Source organism: Vulpes lagopus, chromosome 10 (assembly GCF_018345385.1).
Source record: "Vulpes lagopus strain Blue_001 chromosome 10, ASM1834538v1, whole genome shotgun sequence".
In the NCBI taxonomy this organism is placed as follows: domain Eukaryota; kingdom Metazoa; phylum Chordata; class Mammalia; order Carnivora; family Canidae; genus Vulpes; species Vulpes lagopus.
The window spans coordinates 66,176,428-66,196,782 of record NC_054833.1 but is presented as its reverse complement, the minus strand read 5'-3'; the positions used below and the strand labels follow the sequence as shown (position 1 = coordinate 66,196,782).

General features: G+C 38.0%; 1 protein-coding gene across 15 annotated transcripts in view; it reads right to left on the bottom strand.

Annotated features, from left to right (window-relative positions):
- The window catches only part of NCOR1 (nuclear receptor corepressor 1), a 154,858-nt gene that overhangs the window by 57,500 nt on the left and 77,003 nt on the right, over positions 1–20,355 (bottom strand). For 11 of the 15 annotated variants that reach the window (XM_041770168.1, XM_041770178.1, XM_041770170.1 and 8 more), the window contains 4 exons: positions 13,938–14,065; positions 10,684–10,901; positions 4,716–4,778; positions 2,509–2,648 (listed from right to left, as the gene is read on the bottom strand). In XM_041770168.1, the coding sequence (XP_041626102.1) occupies positions 2,509–2,648; positions 4,716–4,778; positions 10,684–10,901; positions 13,938–14,065 (549 nt within the window). The remainder of the gene's footprint in view (positions 1–2,508; positions 2,649–4,715; positions 4,779–10,683; positions 10,902–13,937; positions 14,066–20,355) is intronic. The other 4 variants (XM_041770169.1, XM_041770179.1, XM_041770182.1 and 1 more) reach the window with 1 other exon arrangement.

The following is a 20,355-nucleotide window of genomic DNA, read 5'->3' as shown; positions in this document are numbered from 1 at the left end:
ACATCATCAGATCCAAATGTCCATAATCACATAAGCCAATTTCTTAAAATAAATCACTCACTCATATATTCTCTCTCTCTACATACATACACATACACACACACACACACACACACACACACACACACGTCCCGTTGGTTTGTTTCTCTGGAGAACCCTGACTTATCTTTTAAAAACATGTCTGCTTCACTCTTTACTTGATTTTCTCTCTAAACATTTTCAGTGGTATTTGCTGAAGTCCAGTCTCTTGTCAATAGACTCTTTGTCACTACTTTTTTTCCTTTGATTTAGTTGCTACATTTCTAAACTTTACACATTTTCATTTTTGTTAAAAGGCATATAACTTTTTAAATCAATGCTATACATTATATATATATATTTATTAAAAGTTCAAACCCTAACAAATTTAAATATTTACCCTTTTATTACCCATTCTATCATTCTTCAGTGAGTCTCAAATTTTTTTGTCTAAGGATACAACACTCTTAAAAAGCATTCAAGACCCTAAGGAGGTTCTATTCTATATATATATATATACACACACACACACATATATATGTATGTGTATATATATATATATATATATATATATAGAGAGAGAGAGAGAGAGAGAGAGAGAGGTATTTACTATATTTGACTTAAAAAGACTTAAAATATTTATTAATTCATTTAAAAATAATAAACCCATTAGAAGTCAACATAAAAAATATTTTTAATAAAAATAACTACATTCTACAACAGAAGGATAATTTAGTGAAAAGGTAGCATTTTTTCTGTTTTTGGAAATTCCTTTTAATATCTATCTTCACAGAAAACAGCACAATTCTTAAATGTGCTTCTAGATATAACCTAATCTGCAGACATAATACTGTTTTTTTTGTTTTTGTTTTTGTTTTTAATTTTTATTTTTTCATAATACTGTTTTGGCTGACATATATACTTTAAAAAAGTCTGGGAGCGCCTTGCTGGCTTAGTCAGTAGAGCATGTGACTTAATCTCAGGATTGTGAGTTCAAGCCCCACATTAGGTGTGGAGCCTACTACAAAAAAATACAAAGTCTGGCCTCACAGAGAAATGTAGTTGAAAAGGAAAGCATATTTTAACAGTCTTTTCAAATGAACATGGATATTATTCTTTGATATTATACCAAAACTCAGCAAGTAGTCATCTCTTACATGGTAACTGCAATATGAAATCTGAAGCCATATCAATAAATTTTTTGTACTCTATTAAAATCCATCTATCTTGAACTTTGGTGTATTAAAAATATTCTATAGATCTTTTATCCATCCATACATGATATCCATTGTGACATCACAAATTGGTCATTTGGAAATTACAGAGTTATATAGATATTTCAAATTTGCATACATTTCACTATATATCAAAATATCACATTAACTATTATTACCACTGATCTCATCAGAAAAGTCTTTGAGTATTAGGAAGATATTAAGCTTACGGTGATGGACAAATTTTCCAAAATACTAATTTTTGCTTAAAAACTCAAAATTTAAAAGTGGCAACAAATACTTCTGCTTGCTTTCTTTGAAAGACAGTCTCACTCATTTTCATGAAAATGTCTGCCAAGGATCCAATTCTGCAAAAATCATAGTTTTTCTGTTATTCTTCCAATAAAGCTGACACTCTATTAAAAAAGGGTGGCTAGTTCAGCTTGGAAGTCAAACAACTACAAAAGAACTTTCCTTTGACAGGTCCAGCATACTTTGGTATGGAGCAGAAGGGCTTTATGCACACTTTTCATTTCATCACACCCATGTACTCAAGGGTCAAGATTTAATAAAGCTAATTTTTATTGCTTCACCAAGGACAAGTGAAATTGGCATATTTGTTGTTAAACGGCAAATGCCTGGAGATGAAGAATACGTGGAGTATTTATTTAGCACAGTGGTGCCCTGCCATGATTCATGCTAAGGCATCGGCATTTTTTTCTCACCACTCCTTTGACACTAACCAGGCAAATCTAACACAGTGGGGGAAAAAGCAACATCTTAATATTTTTATTAATATTTTAAAACAAAAACAGTTTTGATCTCATGGAATCCTCAGAGAGCTCAGTGGACATTGAAAACACTGGAACCTCCTCTTAAGGAATTCTCAACAATTTATACTTTCTGGTTTTTAATATTTACCTCAGGGACGCTTTCTCTCTTAAGAAAATGCTTTTAATATGCCATTATTAATTCATTCAACACGGTCAACAGAACTCCAACTAAACTTTTCAATTCAAACTCCAAAATGTTTATAGTTTTCAAATCTAATCTATGGTCATTCAAAAGTATGAACTGTCATTACTACTAACACGAATTTTGCTCCTTGGGCAGTAATCAGAGAAGAAGTCAACTTGTGCCAAGGCACTAGCATATAAATAAAAATACAAGGTATAGAAACGTTTCTATCAAAACCAGTATTTGAAGCTCAAAAACAAAACAAAATAAAAACTATCAGTAAAAATGAATAAAGGTTCACTACCTCTGATATACTCACTTTCTGTTTATGCTGCTGTAAAAGGTTGTCAAGATTGTGTCGCCTTTTATAGTTAAAATAGAAGTTTTTACATTGCGCTTCACTTTTAGTTCCCACCATTTTGGCAATTGCTGCCCAGTTACGACCATGTTCTACAAGACCTATATTTGAAAAACAGACCATAAATTGAACAACATGTGATAAAGCAAACAAGAGAAATAGTAAAACCAAGTTAACTACAGTATTCACAATCATTAACACTAAAAATGTGTTTTCAATTATTGATAAATTTTAATACTTAAATATGCATTGACAGGCAATTGACTGACCGCTCTATTTTGCCACCCAAATTTAAAACCTGCTCATTAATGGGAGGGCTCAACTTTATCCATGTTACATATCTCCCAGAGAGCTAGGACAATGTTGGACCCACGGTAACAACTCAAACACTTGTAAAACTGAGTGATTAGATACTTCTAAGTCTTTGGAAACAGTATATCAATATAAAGCTAATAAGATAATCACATAAATAATTAACACAAAATATATATAGGACTACATTTATAAACAGCATGTCTTCAATCCATTCACAATCAAGAAATGCCCTCAAAAAAATTAACCAGTTTAAAAGAAAAAAAGGAAAAACCTGTAGTAATATAATGTGTCACAGAAATCTATGCAATCCAACACACTTTTTAATCAGTAACATATATATATACACACACCAATGTGCAAGGAATATGGGTATATAAATGCGCATAAACACAGAGAGCTATACAGAGATATACTTTAGATACCTGCTCCGATGTATCCGAGCAGGAGTTTCTAGTACAAATTTAACAATTTATAGAAAAAATGAGTTTTTCAAGGTTAATGTGAATAGCTTCCCTTAACAATGACAATTAGAAGGTCACTTCCAAATCCTTGTGACACAGGAACAGAGGTGAGAAGAGTGGAAACTAAATAGTCCTATGAAGGTCTTATCTACCTGAAAGAGATCACACTATGATGTAGCTAATATCTACTTACTCTACTATGACATTCTGATAATTAGATGAGAATAAATGTGAATCTTTTTTTCTTAAATGTGAGTCTTTTAAAAAGTTATACATGTAATCATGACAAATCACAAACTTGCTAATCATGGCAAATAAAATCAAACAAAAATATTTTGAACAAAGAACATGTTAAACTGCCATATTTTTGGTAAAGTTGGTTTATAGGACTCTCAAATGTATCATTCATTAACTATTAAACAGAAAATAAATCTGAAATATATCGCTAAAATTTATTTACAATAATTTACAATTACAATTTATTTACAATAATTTCTTTTTGTAAGATTTTATTTATTTATTTGAGAGTGAGAGAGCACAAGCAGCAGGAGTGAGAAGCAGACTCCCCACTCAGACGTGGGGCTCAGCCATGACCTGAGCCGAAGGCAGACACACTCAACTGACTGAGCCACCCAGGTGCCCCTACAATAATTTCTATTTAGAACTATAAGGAAATACTTAACTCCCAAAAGAGCTGGCTAATCTTTCTCAAAATTATTTCATTTAAAACACAAAAGATTTTTTATTTATAAACCAATTACTTATCCTATTAGAAATTTTACTTCAATTTCGAATTACACTATGTTAATAAGCAACAACAGAAAAACACAAGATTCATAATGTTGCAGAGTAAGATCAGAGCCACATACTGATGAGTGGGAAAAGACAAAGTTCAAACCTTTGTCTAGCTCCAAAGTTCATGCCCTCATCTCTGAATCGCAGTGCAATTTCTTACCAGTTTACAGCCAAATGCCTTACCAAATATAAACCAAGAAGATATGTACCACACTATTAACATTCCAACTTTTAAGTAATAGAAAATATAGACTGTTTATATTAAAATACCCTCCAAAACATTTAATCACAGCTATTCTGGGAAAGTGAAAATAGTCCACTTGCTTTCTAACAAAATGACATTCAAAATAAAACTGTGCAGAGAATATTAAATCCCTCAAAAGTGGGCCTCTTGAGCAAGGCACAGCGGGGTTACCTGAGAGGGGACCATTCCATCAGAAAGAATTCAAGTCTATCTCCAAATTCTATTTACCACCAAAGAACGTTCTTTTCTTAATTAAAAAAAAAATTAGTTCCATCTGAGTTATTAGTAATAACCCTGAAAAACCCAACCCAATCCAACCAAAACCCCGAAGAACCTAAGGTACTATCACTTGCCTTTTTTAGCGACTTCCATTTCTTCTTCTGTCCATCGAGAGGTTTCTACAGGCTCTGTGGAAACTGAAATAAAGAGAGAGAACCCAGTAAGGCAGGGAAAAATTAAGCTCATTCACAGATTATATGGCACCGACCTGTTTATCTGTCATAAAGTCTTTCTGAAGCAGTAGGTGAAAGAAATGATGGAGAGGATGGTGGCAGGCTCTCCCCAACCTATTAAGGGGGAATAGTTAGGGCCTCTCAGTGTTAGGATCTTTCTTAATGTTCTTTGAAGTTCCACCCATGTCTACATGTTTGAACACCATTAGTTTATTTTCTATGAAGTCCCACTTCACTCAATGTGTTCCCACATACTCAAGTTCCATCTCTCCTCTCCTGAAGTGTCAATGGAAGAAACAACCCTCCCTCTTCCTATCCAGATACGGTGCTTTCTTGCTCTTTGAATTCCCCATCTTGTCCTCACTCCTGGAGGCCCTATGCTCATCTTCAGTGCCTGATACCTAGTAAACACAGATGGATCATTTTCTCTTCTACACTAAAATGAAAATTAAGACTACTAGGCATGAAATAAAGTCCTGCCATATTCTCCTCAATTAATAGTACTATCACCCACCCAGTCACTCGAATTAACAGTCTCCTCAGACCAATTTTTTAATCCTTCCATTTACTACTGACATCCAATGATGTGTGTCAGTACTAATCTCCTGAAACCACCCTCCTCTTGCCTGGGCCATGGCATGCAGAGTGACGCCCTTCTAGCTGGTCTCTCTGCCTCCATCCCTTACTCTTTCCAACCTGACCTCCACACTGTCACTAGTTCACTTTCTAAAGCACCAATGTGGGGCAATCCACGTGGCTCAGCAGTTTAGCACTGCCTTCAGCCCAGGGCCTGATCCTGGAGACCCAGGATCAAGTCCCACGTCAGGCTCCCTACATGGAGCCTGCTTCTCCCTCTGCCTATATCTCTGCCTCTCTCTCTCTCTCTCTCTCTGTGTGTCTCTCATGAATAAATAAATAAAAAATCTTTAAAAAAATAAATAAAGCACCAATCTGTTTACAATGTTCCTCTACTTAAAAACCTCTGTAAGCTCCCACTTTGTAAGCAAAGCAGGATACAATTCAAACGGTCCATCATGACCTGCCCCCACGTGCTTGTCTAGTTATTTTCTTTGCATCCTTCTTGCCATCCCTAGAACCTAACTTCTTTATGCTTCATGTTATGGTAAAACTGGTACCACTGAGTCAATTAATACAAACATCGATAACATGATCCCTCTATAAACTAAAGAGACAATACCCAGTGAAAGAGAAAAATGCTTGGACCCTTAGACCTAGTATTCCCTTAGCTAAGAATTTATTCCTATAAAAAATAATTTAACAGAAAGAAAATGTTATGTGAATTAAGATTTGTTTTGTCCTCACAGTGCTATCTGTATTAGTTTAAAGACAAGGGGACAGAGGACAGCCTAATCATTCACAACAGGGAATAGTTCAAGAAATCATGGGATGCCAGAGTGGCTCAGCGGTTGAGTGTCTACCTTCAGCTCACGGCGTGATCCCAGAGTCCCAGGATCGAGACCCACACTGGGCTCCCTGCATGGAGCCTGCTTCTCCCTCTGCCTATGTCTCTGCCTCTCTCTATGTGTCTCTCATGAATAAATAAAAAAAATCTTAAAAAAAAAATTGTGCCTCAGGGAACAAGAGGCCAACATTTCACAGCCAACAAAAAATAAAAATGAAGATCACTTAGAAACTAGAATATATTTATATAATATATGCCAAGTTAAAACATCAGACAAAGTGGCATGTACACTAAGATTACAACTAAGTAAAAAGAAAAACGGGTGTATAGATAGCAAGATTGGGGCAGATCTTTTTCAAAAGACAATGATATTAAAGTTTAAAAACTTTAAAGGCCATGAATACGTAAAACTTTCACTATCTGCAAATGACATGATACTATATACAGAAAACTCAAAAGACTGCTTGAACTGATAAACAAATTTAGCCAAGTTGCAGCATACAAAAATCAACGTACAGAAATCTGTTGCATTTCTATACACCAATAATGAAACAGCAGAAAGAGAAAATAAGAAAACAATCCCATTTACAACTGCACCAAAAATAAAGATACCTAGGAATAAACCTAATCAAAGGGTAAAAGATCTGTATTCTGAAAACTATAAAACACTGATGAAATTCAAGACAACACAAAGAAATGGAGAAACACTCCATGCTCACAGATTGGAAGAATATTGTTAAAATGCCTATACTGTCCAAAGCAATCTACCCATTCAATGCAATCCCTATCAAAATACCAACAGCAATTTTTATAGAACTAGAGCAAACAATCCTAAAATTTGTATGGACCTAAAAAAGACCTTGAACAGTCAAAGCAATCTTGAAAAAGGAAAACAAAATTGAAGGCATCACAATTCCTAACTTCAAGTTATAGTACAAAGCTGTAATCATTAAAACAATATGGTACTGACACAAAAATAGACAGATCAATGGAAGAGAAGAGAAAATCCAGAAATAAACTCACAATTACATGATCAACTAATCTTCGACAAAGCAGGAAAGAATACGCAATGGGACAAAGACAGTCTCTTCAACAAATGCTGTTGGGAAAACTAGACAGCAACATACAAAAGAATGGACCAGTTTCTTACATCAAACACAAAAATAAATTAAAAATGGATTAAAGGCCTAAATATGAGACATGAAACAAAAAAAATCCTAGAAAAGAGCACAGGCAGTAATTTCTCTTGACACTGGCTGTAGTAATGTTTTTCTAGATAGGTCCCTTGAGGCAAGGGAAACAAAAAGGAAAAATAAACTACTGGGACTACATCAAAATAGAAAGCTTCTGGGGCACCTGGGTGGCTCAGTTAAGTGTCTGGCTCTTGGTTTTGGCTCAGGTCATGATCTCAGGGTTGTGAGATCAATCCCCAGGTCAGGCTCTGCACTGGGTATGGAGCTGCTTGGGATTTTCTCTCTCTCTCTCTCTCTCTCTCTCTCTGCCTCTCATGCTAAAAAAATTTAAGTTAAATTTTAAAAATAAATAAAATAGGGATCCCTGGGTGGCGCAGAGGTTTAGCGCCGGCCTTTGGCCCAGGGCGCGATCCTGGAGACCCGGGATCGAATCCCACGTCGGGCTCCCGGTACATGGAGCCTGCTTCTCCCTCTGCCTGTGTCTCTGCCTCTCTCTCTCTCTCTCTCTGTGACTATCATAAATAAATTAAAAAAAAAACAAATTTAAAAAAAAATAAATAAATAAAATAAAATAAAATAAAATAAAATAAAAAGGTTGTGCATAATGAAGGAAACAACAAAAGCTAGAGTATAATACTAAGTGAAGTCAGTCAGAGAAAGACAAATACCATATGATTTCACTCATACGTGGAATTTAACAAACAAAGCAAACAAGCAAAGGGAAAAAAAGAGAAACAAACGGACTCCTAACTCTAGAGAACAAACTGGTGGTCACCAGAGGGGAGCTGGGTTGGGGGACTGAAACAGGTGATGGGGATTAAGGAGTATACTTGTCATGATGAGCACCAGGTGATTAAAAGAAAAAAAAAAAAAAGTAAATAAGTAAGTAAGTAAGTAGGTGTAGGGACGCCTGGGTGGCTCAGCAGTTGAGTGTCTGCCTTTGGCTCAGAGCGTGATACCCCCAGAATCTCAAGGATCGAGTCCCACATCGGGCTTCCTGCATGGAGCCTGCTTCTCCCTCTGCCTATGTCTGTCTGTCTGTCTCTCTCTCTCTCTCTCTCAAATAAATAAATAAATAAACAAACAAACAAATAAATAAATAAAGTCTTAAAAAAGTGTAAAGGCCACACTTTCAGATTATGTCTAGGTTGTCAACATCCAAGAACCCTCCTGCTCTACTCTGATACCACAACAGAATCCCGCACAAAATTAAGGCCATGAATACGTAAAACTTTCACTATCTGCAAATGACATGATACTATATACAGAAAACTCAAAAGACTGCTTGAACTGATAAACAAATTTAGCCAAGTTGCAGCATACAAAAATCAACGTACAGAAATCTGTTGCATTTCTATACACCAATAATGAAACAGCAGAAAGAGAAAATAAGAAAACAATCCCATTTACAACTGCACCAAAAATAAAGATACCTAGGAATAAACCTAATCAAAGGGTAAAAGATCTGTATTCTGAAAACTATAAAACACTGATGAAATTCAAGACAACACAAAGAAATGGAGAAACACTCCATGCTCACAGATTGGAAGAATATTGTTAAAATGCCTATACTGTCCAAAGCAATCTACCCATTCAATGCAATCCCTATCAAAATACCAACAGCAATTTTTATAGAACTAGAGCAAACAATCCTAAAATTTGTATGGACCTAAAAAAGACCTTGAACAGTCAAAGCAATCTTGAAAAAGGAAAACAAAATTGAAGGCATCACAATTCCTAACTTCAAGTTATAGTACAAAGCTGTAATCATTAAAACAATATGGTACTGACACAAAAATAGACAGATCAATGGAAGAGAAGAGAAAATCCAGAAATAAACTCACAATTACATGATCAACTAATCTTCGACAAAGCAGGAAAGAATACGCAATGGGACAAAGACAGTCTCTTCAACAAATGCTGTTGGGAAAACTAGACAGCAACATACAAAAGAATGGACCAGTTTCTTACATCAAACACAAAAATAAATTAAAAATGGATTAAAGGCCTAAATATGAGACATGAAACAAAAAAAATCCTAGAAAAGAGCACAGGCAGTAATTTCTCTTGACACTGGCTGTAGTAATGTTTTTCTAGATAGGTCCCTTGAGGCAAGGGAAACAAAAAGGAAAAATAAACTACTGGGACTACATCAAAATAGAAAGCTTCTGGGGCACCTGGGTGGCTCAGTTAAGTGTCTGGCTCTTGGTTTTGGCTCAGGTCATGATCTCAGGGTTGTGAGATCAATCCCCAGGTCAGGCTCTGCACTGGGTATGGAGCTGCTTGGGATTTTCTCTCTCTCTCTCTCTCTCTCTCTCTCTGCCTCTCATGCTAAAAAAATTTAAGTTAAATTTTAAAAATAAATAAAATAGGGATCCCTGGGTGGCGCAGAGGTTTAGCGCCGGCCTTTGGCCCAGGGCGCGATCCTGGAGACCCGGGATCGAATCCCACGTCGGGCTCCCGGTACATGGAGCCTGCTTCTCCCTCTGCCTGTGTCTCTGCCTCTCTCTCTCTCTCTCTCTGTGACTATCATAAATAAATTAAAAAAAAAACAAATTTAAAAAAAATAAATAAATAAAATAAAATAAAATAAAATAAAATAAAAAGGTTGTGCATAATGAAGGAAACAACAAAAGCTAGAGTATAATACTAAGTGAAGTCAGTCAGAGAAAGACAAATACCATATGATTTCACTCATACGTGGAATTTAACAAACAAAGCAAACAAGCAAAGGGAAAAAAAGAGAAACAAACGGACTCCTAACTCTAGAGAACAAACTGGTGGTCACCAGAGGGGAGCTGGGTTGGGGGACTGAAACAGGTGATGGGGATTAAGGAGTATACTTGTCATGATGAGCACCAGGTGATTAAAAGAAAAAAAAAAAAAGTAAATAAGTAAGTAAGTAAGTAGGTGTAGGGACGCCTGGGTGGCTCAGCAGTTGAGTGTCTGCCTTTGGCTCAGAGCGTGATACCCCCAGAATCTCAAGGATCGAGTCCCACATCGGGCTTCCTGCATGGAGCCTGCTTCTCCCTCTGCCTATGTCTGTCTGTCTGTCTCTCTCTCTCTCTCTCAAATAAATAAATAAATAAACAAACAAACAAATAAATAAATAAAGTCTTAAAAAAGTGTAAAGGCCACACTTTCAGATTATGTCTAGGTTGTCAACATCCAAGAACCCTCCTGCTCTACTCTGATACCACAACAGAATCCCGCACAAAATTCTGGCCTGTCCACTCCCATCTTGCCCACTCACTGGGCTCTGGTGGCGGTGGCAGAGGCGGCGGGGGCTCCTCAGTAGCTGCAGCGGCTGCAGCACTGGCCGCCGCAGCTTCGTTGGTCATGGACCTGGTGATCCGGCCCTTTCTGCGGCCCTGACTGTTGGCAGTCTTTCGTCCCCGGGGCGTGGCCTGTTCTCTCTCTTCCGTTTCTTCTGCTGTACCTTCCGTCTTGTCCTTTTCCTTGGTGTTCTCTCTGGAAACAAGAGCAGACAAAAATCTTGTGCAATTTAGAACTATACATGCCTCTAAGAAGATTATGGACATGATACTAAATAAGACTACCCAATCTCTCAGTTACTGAGAACAAAATTTATGATAAACATTGTCATGCCCCCATTTTGAAGGGTTTCAATGGGCTCAAATTAAGATAATTCACAAAGGTCTGTTTTATTCATTAATGGACTCAAAATGTAAACACATTTCAAGTCCCCTTATTACATATGAGAACACCCTATGAGGAAGTAATGGATGGCAGAAGAAAAGCCCCAGACCTGCAATCCAGAGGCAGTGGGGGTACACCAAGAAGTGGGGAGTCCTGGATTTCTTGCCTTTGCTCCAAGGTAAGTTTTCTCCTCTGTGAAATGAAGGGGCTGAAATAGATGCCTTTTCTATAGTAATAACTACAATATTGTTTCATTAAACCAGGCTCAATAGTCTCAACCATCTCCAATGCTAATTATGTGCCAACAGGGCAGTGTGGCCCACCAGTTATCATGGAGAAGGCTCTGGAGCCAGGCTGCTCAGGTTGGTACCAGAGTTGTGTGATGACCATGGACAAGTAACTTCCCCTCCACAGGTCTCTGTTTTACTCACCTATAAAGGAGGATAATAACGGTATGTTTCACAGAGCTATTGCAGTGATTAAAGGAGCTAATTTATATAAAATGCTCAGCACAGGGCCTGGGGCACAGTACACATCTCATGTGCTTTCTATTACTAGGGCTAAACCTCCCTCAGCCACTTAGGAAAAACTGGATCAACAAATAAAGGGTCATTACTATTAGTAGCAATAGTGTTCCATGTTAGATTGGAAGACTATTCTCTGTACTACATATCTCCCAGGGTTGTTAGATTTAAAAACAAGGTCCTCACCGTACATTTCTGCAAATGAATGGACAGGTGGCAATACTCAAAGACTCAATTGTTCTTGCTTAATGGGAGATGCTGATTTTTTTTTTAAATTCTATGCACTTCAAGCAGAGACCTGTTGTAGCTTACCAAGCTTATCCCAAATAAAAAAAAAAAATTCAAGAGTTTTCCCTCTTCGGTCCTGAACTGCCCTTGAAGTTACCCATGCAGCCCTCTTTCTCCACTTCTCATTCCCCTAGCAGTCACCAATGACTTACAAACTGCAAAATCAAAGGATGTTCTCTCAATTCTTGTCACATAGATCTTCCTGCTGCAATAGACCCAAGGACAATTCTTTTTATCCTTCTCAACTTAACTTCTAGGACCTCATGCTTTCCTGATATCCCTATTGGTACTCTGGCTCTCTGTCTGGGGACTGCCTCCTTCTTCTCACCCTTTCATGTACGGATTTCCCAAGGCTCATCCTGGCCTTATTAAGGCTCTGTGAGGTTACTCCATTCAACATCCATTCCATTAGGGTGACTCCCACTCTATCTTTAGAGTCACACCTCACATCTCCTAAGAACCAGACTTGTCTGCCCAACTACCTGCTGGAAATCTCCATCAATACATCTGGATTCTGTATCAATGGAAACTCAACATGCCCAAAAACATGCTTGTCAATTACTCTGCCTCCTGCTCCACTCCATGTTCTAGTTACTTGTCTTTAACAGTACCACTGTAATCAATATTCACTCACATTTAGGAGTTTGGAATCATCTTTAGGTTTTCCCCTTTTCTTTACCTCCTGTATGTGACAGCACGCCAAGGTTTGGTTATTTCATCTCAGTAGTAGTGCTCCTACTAATTCCACCATCTCAATTTCTACTACCATTGTCCTTATTCACTGCCTCGGTACCTCCAACCACTCTTCTGTAATAGCCTCCCAGCCTTACATCTCCAAACCATCCATTCTATGCTGCTTGTGGGTGAATATTATAGCAAACAGCTTTGGCAAGAAACTATTCCATCCAGGGGCACCTGAGTGGCTCATTTGTTTAAGTGTCTGACTCTGGATTTCAGCTCAGGTCATAATCTCAGGTCCCTGAGATCAAGCCCCACACCAGGCTCCATGCTCAGCAGGGAGTCTGCTTGAGATTCTCCTTCTCCCTCTGCCCCTCCCCCTACTAATGCATGCTTGTGCACAAGAACTCCAAAATAAATAAATAAATCTTTTTTAAAAGCCAAAGGAACCATTCCATCCATTTAAATGGCTACCTACTCTCAAACAACTCACAATGCAGCCTATCCTAGCTTCAGCCTATACCAATAAGTATAAGGCTATACTTATTCCACTTTTCTTCTTCACCCACCCTATGGTCCAGGCTAATAAAACCATTATCTGCCAGTTCTTAGAGCAGCATATCTCTTGCTGGCTGCTCCTTCTATTCTTTCCACATTAACCACTAGCTCCTACATAAAGTCCTCTAAACTATCCAGAAAGGAATAACTCTGAACCCCTATTTAATCTCCCAGCATCCCTTACTGGTTCTGCTCATTTCTTCCAGGCTTCTTTCTTTTTCTTAAGTAGCCCTTGCATCTTGCCTAGCTTTCCCATACTATATCATCAACTACCTGGGAACAGTACATACCTTTTTTTTAAAAAAAAAAAAAATTATTTATTTATTTATTCATTCATTCATTCATTCATTCATTCATTTTTTATGATAGATCGAGAGAGAGAGAGAGGCAGAGACACAGGAGGAGAGAGAAGCAGGCTCCATGCCGGGAGCCCCACGTGGGACTCAATCCCAGGACTCTAGGATTGCACCCTGGGCCAAAGGCAGGCACTAAACCGCTGAGCCACCCAGGGATGGGATGCCCGGAACAGTACATATCTTATGTACTTTTGCATCCTCCATACATCACTAAAAATGAATGATTAATAGAAATTTTAGGGAAAAAGTACAAACCAAGATAGGACAGTTCCATATGAGGAGAACCATTGACCAGATGGGAGTTTAAATGTTTCACTTGAACAACTGATGGCTTAACAACTAAAAAAACACCCCATTCATTCTTTTATCTAAAATTTTATACCGTTGAGAGTCAATAGGCTCATGATTTAAAAATAAGACTAATATCTAATCATTTAACTCACTTAGAGTCCTCCTTTTCATCTTTTTCTTCTTCATCTTTCTTTTCTTCTTCTTTTTTTTCTGTTTTTTCTGCTTTATCTTCTTCTTTTTCTTCTACTTTTTCTTCTTGTGAGGGTCGGGCAATTTGCTGCTGGAATGAACCATAATTTGTCAAATTTAACATTAAAAGAAACAGCTCCTCAAATTGTGATGACCAACTACAGTAAATATCTTTGCAAGAAAAGTAATGAACAACTTACTGATCACTTACAATGTAATTAGGGGTAATGTATTAAAAATTAGTCTAATACTCTTTAATATATTACATATGTATTGGTTAAAAGCAAGTGCATCTACGCTCCTAGCATCCGAATCCATCAAAGAGGCAAAAGTGTTAAGATTCCACTTAGAAACCTGAAATCTCAGGTTGGTTCTCTCTTTCTGTAATTCCCACATCTTAATCTGTCACTCAAGCAAATTCAATTCTACCTTAAAATTTGATAACCTATAATCTACCAAACCATTCCCCTAATATTAGATGCCTAATATGCTTCCAACTTTTTCATTTTTATCACTATGGATGATACTACAGGAAGCATCTTATGCATTTACTCTTCTACGGGAACATTCATTTAATGAATATGGTGGTCATAATCAAAACTAATTTGGAAAAGTAGTAAGGATATAATAAAGTGAAAATAAGTAAAACACTCCAATATTTCTAAGCTATAATTATACTCTATAATTAAAAATGTGAACAAAGACAAGAAGAGATTATGAATCCTTTTATCTTTGCTAAAATTGTGACTCTAAGAGAAAAAAGTGAAATTAGTAATTTCAGCTCATGTTAGTATTGTTTTTATTTAATGCAGAAATCTAGACTGTCTAACCTAAGTAGGATTGAACTGCGAATTGGCATTATAGCACACAGCCCACTGTCTCGTGTGTACCTCTTCCAATCCCCCTACATTTCCTATACTGGTTGCTGCTCTGGACTCACCTGAACACACCCAGCATTTCATGTCTTTGCCTGGAACACCCTTTCTACCCCTCCTTGCCTAGTAAATTCCCATAGATCCTCTGAAATTTAGTTCAAAAGGCTACATCTCCTGTGAGGCACTTCTTGATTTCCACAGAAAAGCTTCAGGCCCTGTCTCTCTACCATTCCACTTGCATGGTCCACATCTGCTTGCAGCACTTACTGCAGGGTGGCATGTACCTGGTTATCAGGGTCTGTCTGGCTCATTGTGTTACAATCTCCTGAAGGACAAGCACTCAATCTTAATCATCTGAGTATCCCAAGTTCCTAGGAGACATCTGGACCACAGAAGCATCAGTATGTGCTGGATACAGCAAACACCAAGTTCCTTTACTCTGCATATTTGAAAAGTTTTGCCCTCCCACCTCAATCTCTCATTCTGATCCAGGCCGATATCAATCTTGCCTTATAGTAACTGCCTGTCCTCTTACCTGTTCCCATCACCAGACAAAATGAAATACCATTAATGTAAGGTAAGATTTCCCTTAATTCTTAATACCAACTCAAATTCCTTTAGCTACTCACTGAATCTGGCTTTTTTCCTAGGATAACAAACACCTTACTGGCCTCTCCAAAAGAGGTCCCCATATTATGCCTTCAAATCCACAAGGAAATAAAAAAGACTATGTATCCTTCCTGCTCCCAACTGCCACTTCCAGAATATTGCTAACTGTGGTATTTTTAAAAATACTTCCTTTTTCAAATTTTACAAAATCTACCTATGATGCCTTTTTTCTCTTCTGGTGTTATGGATTGACTTTTCAGATACTCCTAAGAACACATAAATGATTCTATCACATGGTTCTTTATTCCTTGCCATTATTCTTCCAACTCTGAAACATGTATCAGTGCCTTTTCTAACAACAGAATATCCTACAACTGAACTACTTTTGAGGTCATGCTCATTAAACTCCCCAAAGGTGAAGTCACAATTGCCATCACTGGTGGGCACTGTTTTACCTTCAAAATCCTGAAATCAGAAAAAACTCCTCTACAACAATCACTCACGTCCCACCTATCCCATATTTTCAATGTTTCTGATTCTATTTGTCCCCATCATGACCTTTGATTCCTTTATTCTATGGAATTTTACAGTTCATCAGGAAGAGCTGTATCTACTATTCCACTACCCCTCACCAAATCATTTCAGTACCATGGTTCCCTCACATATCCTACTTTCCCAATTTCTCACCCTGGTAATTGCCAGTGTCCTTTCCTTCTGAGTATTTATTATTACTAGACAAAACTAAGAAGTCAGGAAGATTTTCAAATGTATATTTTCCAACCATGACTACTAAGTTTGCTTTACAAATGGGAATGTTTTATTCACCTTTGACTGACACCGATAGCATAGGGGTCACAAGGCTAGTCTCAAATGCTAATAACCTCAAACCACCCACTTGCCACAAATGTAGCATCCATTAGTCATTCTGAACAAACAAGATGGCATACTAATGATAAACTCTGCCCTTTGCCTAGCAAAGTAGGCAAAGCAAGTAGGCTTTGAAGCCCAGAAAATGGTTTAGAGCCCTAAGAAATGACAGGGAGGCATCAACTCAGCAGAAGAAAAAATAAAAGAGGTTCACTGTTCTCTTAGACTTGGATGACACATATAACTCGTTTCCCTAATACATTTCTATTTCTAATGCCAACCAGTACTCTGAAAAAGTGAAGCAATCCCACACATTCTCTGCTGTCTGAAATCCAGTCAACAGTTGACTCTGCTCTCCCTTTCATAGTGCTCGGGACTGGGAAGCAAGGTAGCACCTGCTTCAACCAGGCAATGGCAAGATGAGGGCAGGATCGCTCTTGATGCATAATTGCCAATTCTGCAGAGGGTGTGGACATGATCCAGAGAAACTCATGTAGTTGCTAAATGTCACACTAGAAGAGTGTGACACCTATGGAGCAGAACCTCTGTCGAAGCAGTATCCACATTAGCTCGCAGTAGTGGGTATAGAGGGAGAGCCAGGCAGGGCAGAGTGTGCAACCAGCATTCACCTTTGGGTGTCATGCATTGAGACCCACTGTAATGACTGCTACTGACATTAGAGAGTAAGGAATAACTGGATTTTGACAAGAAGTGATCACTACTGCTTTTGTTTCAGGCAAATCTGTAATGAGGTGTGCTGATCCCCATAGTGAACAAGTTACATCCCTCAAACCCTTCAGCAGGTTGGCTGGAGAAGTTCACAGTTTCAAAAGTCCACAGTTTCAAAAAGAAATTCATCCAAAGGTCCCCTAATAGACAGAGACATCCCAGCAGCTTCCTATCCAAGTTTTTCCCTCCTTAAGCCTAACAGTTCATAGTCAATTAAAAAAAGTTTCAGTTAGGGAGGATATCATAGCATGAAACATGTCTGTCAAACAACAAACTATGCACTATAAATGTGAGTACATTATAAAGCAAAATAAAAATCCAAATGAAAAAACTGAAACGCTTTATGTACTCATAATGATAAATGAAGAACAGGGAAATTTCAACAGAGTCCTCTATAGCAAGATCAAAAGACAGTTTATGCTGAGATCTATTTCTATGTCTGACTATCTAACACTTATATGCACTCTATGTGTATTTGTTAACATGCTCGAGTCTTCAGAAAACAGATAAACGAATTCCTACTCAGTAGACGATGAAGTTGCCAAGAAATGAAATGACTACATTTAGAACAAGCGTCTAGTGAACTAAAAACATACAAGAGACAAAATGAATGAAGTCCTACTTTAGCCACTGAGTTAAGTATCTCAGGCAGTAAACAGAAAATATCTTACCACAATATACTTAAAAACTAATGCCTTTACACCAACTGAATTTGAGACTACTTTCCTGAAGAGTAAAAGCTGTCAAATCCCCATAGCACACTGTGAGGAAGGCAACAAAGGCAAGAGTTGCTACCGTTTATTGGGCACTCCCTCTGTCCTTGATGCGACACTCTAGGGACTTCACATACAGAACAAGTTGTCAAGTTAACCCTGCAAGGAAAGTATTACTGCTTCCATGCTCACAGATATAGAAACCAAGGCTCCGCAAGTGAAAAGACACATCTAGGATAACATGGATACAAAGGGGCAGAGCATTTTTGGGTCTAAAGCTCTTTCCATTCTATTCAACCTTTTAAGTCTGTCTAAAATAGTCTATTGTCTGACAGTTCAGTCAGAAACTCTCCCAGCTTCAAACTACTACATTTACATAAATACATGCTTTCTCAATACCTTTGGGGAATAAGAACACGTTGACATATTTTTTACTTATTTATTATTTTTAAAAAGATTTAATTTATTCATTCATGGGAGACACACAAAAAGGCAGAGACGTAGGCAGAGGGAGAAGCAGGCTCCATGCTGGGAGCCCGATGTGGGACTCAGTCCCGGAACTTCAGGGGGATCATGCCCTGAGCCAAAGGCAGACACTCAACTGTTGCACAACTCAGGTGTCCTAGCGCTGACATATTTAAAGAGGAAAATGTTGTCAGAATGAAGGAAGAATACAAATTCTTGTGAAAGGTAATCAAGTATTTGGAAACGAAGCATGTGGCTTCTAAACCATGACTTGCTTTATTGTAGGTCACTAGCAGGTACTACAGTAATTCTAGGTGCATAGTGGCAGATTTTATTAGATGGGAATTTATGCTGAAAGGTAAAAAAGAAATTCTTACCTCTAACAAAATGTTACACAAAGAATCAAATTACTACTTGGCATGTTATTTATAATTCTAGATCCCAAATAGTAACACAAGGACTGGCTTTTGGCTTCTAATCTCTGCTATGTATTCATTGCTTCAACTAAGACTTATAAAGAACCACACTCACTCTCATCACAGGATGCTAGTAAGTTGAACTGTGAAATGGTTTCAGCAGTATCTAACAAAATTGTGAATTAAAACTTTTGCCAACAATAATCTCTGAACACAAGTCTAACAAAAATATGATTATCTGTCTCATTTCCCTATGATTCTAAGATTAAACTCCTTTTCAGAGGAAATAATATGCAAGGTTCCCTGAAGCAATAGCAGGTCAAAAATCAAATCTCACAGAGGAGCCTGGCTGGTTTAGTTGGTTGGGTGGCTGCCTTCGACTCAGGTCATGATCTCAGGGTCCTGGGATACAGACCCATATTGGGCTCCCTGCTCAGCAGAGTTTGCTTCTCTCCCTCCCCCTGCCACTCCTCCCTGTTTGTGTTCTCTCTCTCTCTCTCTCCAAGGAATAAATAAAATATTAAAAAAAAAAATAATCAAACCTCGCAAGCTTGGAATCTCTCTCAGCAAATAGCACACTATACATTCACATACTGAATCATGATGACCTCCTTTGGGTAAGAGGTTGAGAGGGGAGGATGGGTAAGGCAAGAAAGGATCAGGTATTAACTTAAGCAGAACTATACAGAGTCTTGAAATAAATTTGCCCTAATCGCTCTGGGATTATCTCAAGTAATTCCTACTGATTCAAACTTGATTGGATAATAGAGCAGTAAAGTGATTTTCAAATTAGTTGGAGCTCTATTATCTACCAGGGCAAAATCAAGTCACACCAATTTAAAAATTCTTCACTTGTAATGAGATTCTTAAAAAAAAAAAAAAGATCTCGGGGATCCCTGGGTGGCTCAGCGGTTTAGAGCCTGCCTTCAGCCCAGGGCGTGATACTGGAGTCCCGGGACTGAGAAATTTCCACACTAGGCTCCCTGCATGGAGCCTGCTTCTCCCTCTGCCTGTGTCTCTGCTTCTTTCTATGTATCTCTCATGAATAAATAAATAAAATCCTTTAAAAAAAAATCTCTTTCTAAACTTTTTTCTCTACAGCAAATTCTATATTCCCAACCCAGATCGGTTTCCTAAACTCCAGATTTCTACATCTAACTGTCCCCTTTACAACTCCACTTGGACATCTAATATGTATCTGAAACTCAGCATGTCCCAATTTGTTCCCCTGACCTGCCACTCCTTCAGTCATGCCTACACAGTAAATGGCAACCCCACTAGCTAAAACTTGGGTTATCTTTGGTAACTGGCATTGAGTCCCCACAATCAATCCATCAGCATAACCTGTTTACCTTACCTTCAAAAATACACCCAGAAATGGACCAGTTCTCCCCATGTTCCCTAGTAGAGTCTAGTCCAAGCTACTGGGAGGATCAACCTAACATGCTAACTGGCCTCCCTTACAACCTAGCCTCAACCGAGCAGGCAGCCTGAACAATTCTGTCACAAACAAAATCTGACACTACTTTTCTGCTCAGAGTCTAATGGCTTCTCCTCTCATTTGGTATCAGATCCAATGTTATTTAGTTCTATAAAAGCCAGACCTTAAACTAACACCACCCAATTTCAGAAAACCTGTCCACCTATTTTGACACAAACAGAATGAAGTACACAAGCAATTAAGAAACAGAGGTAAGATTCTTCTGG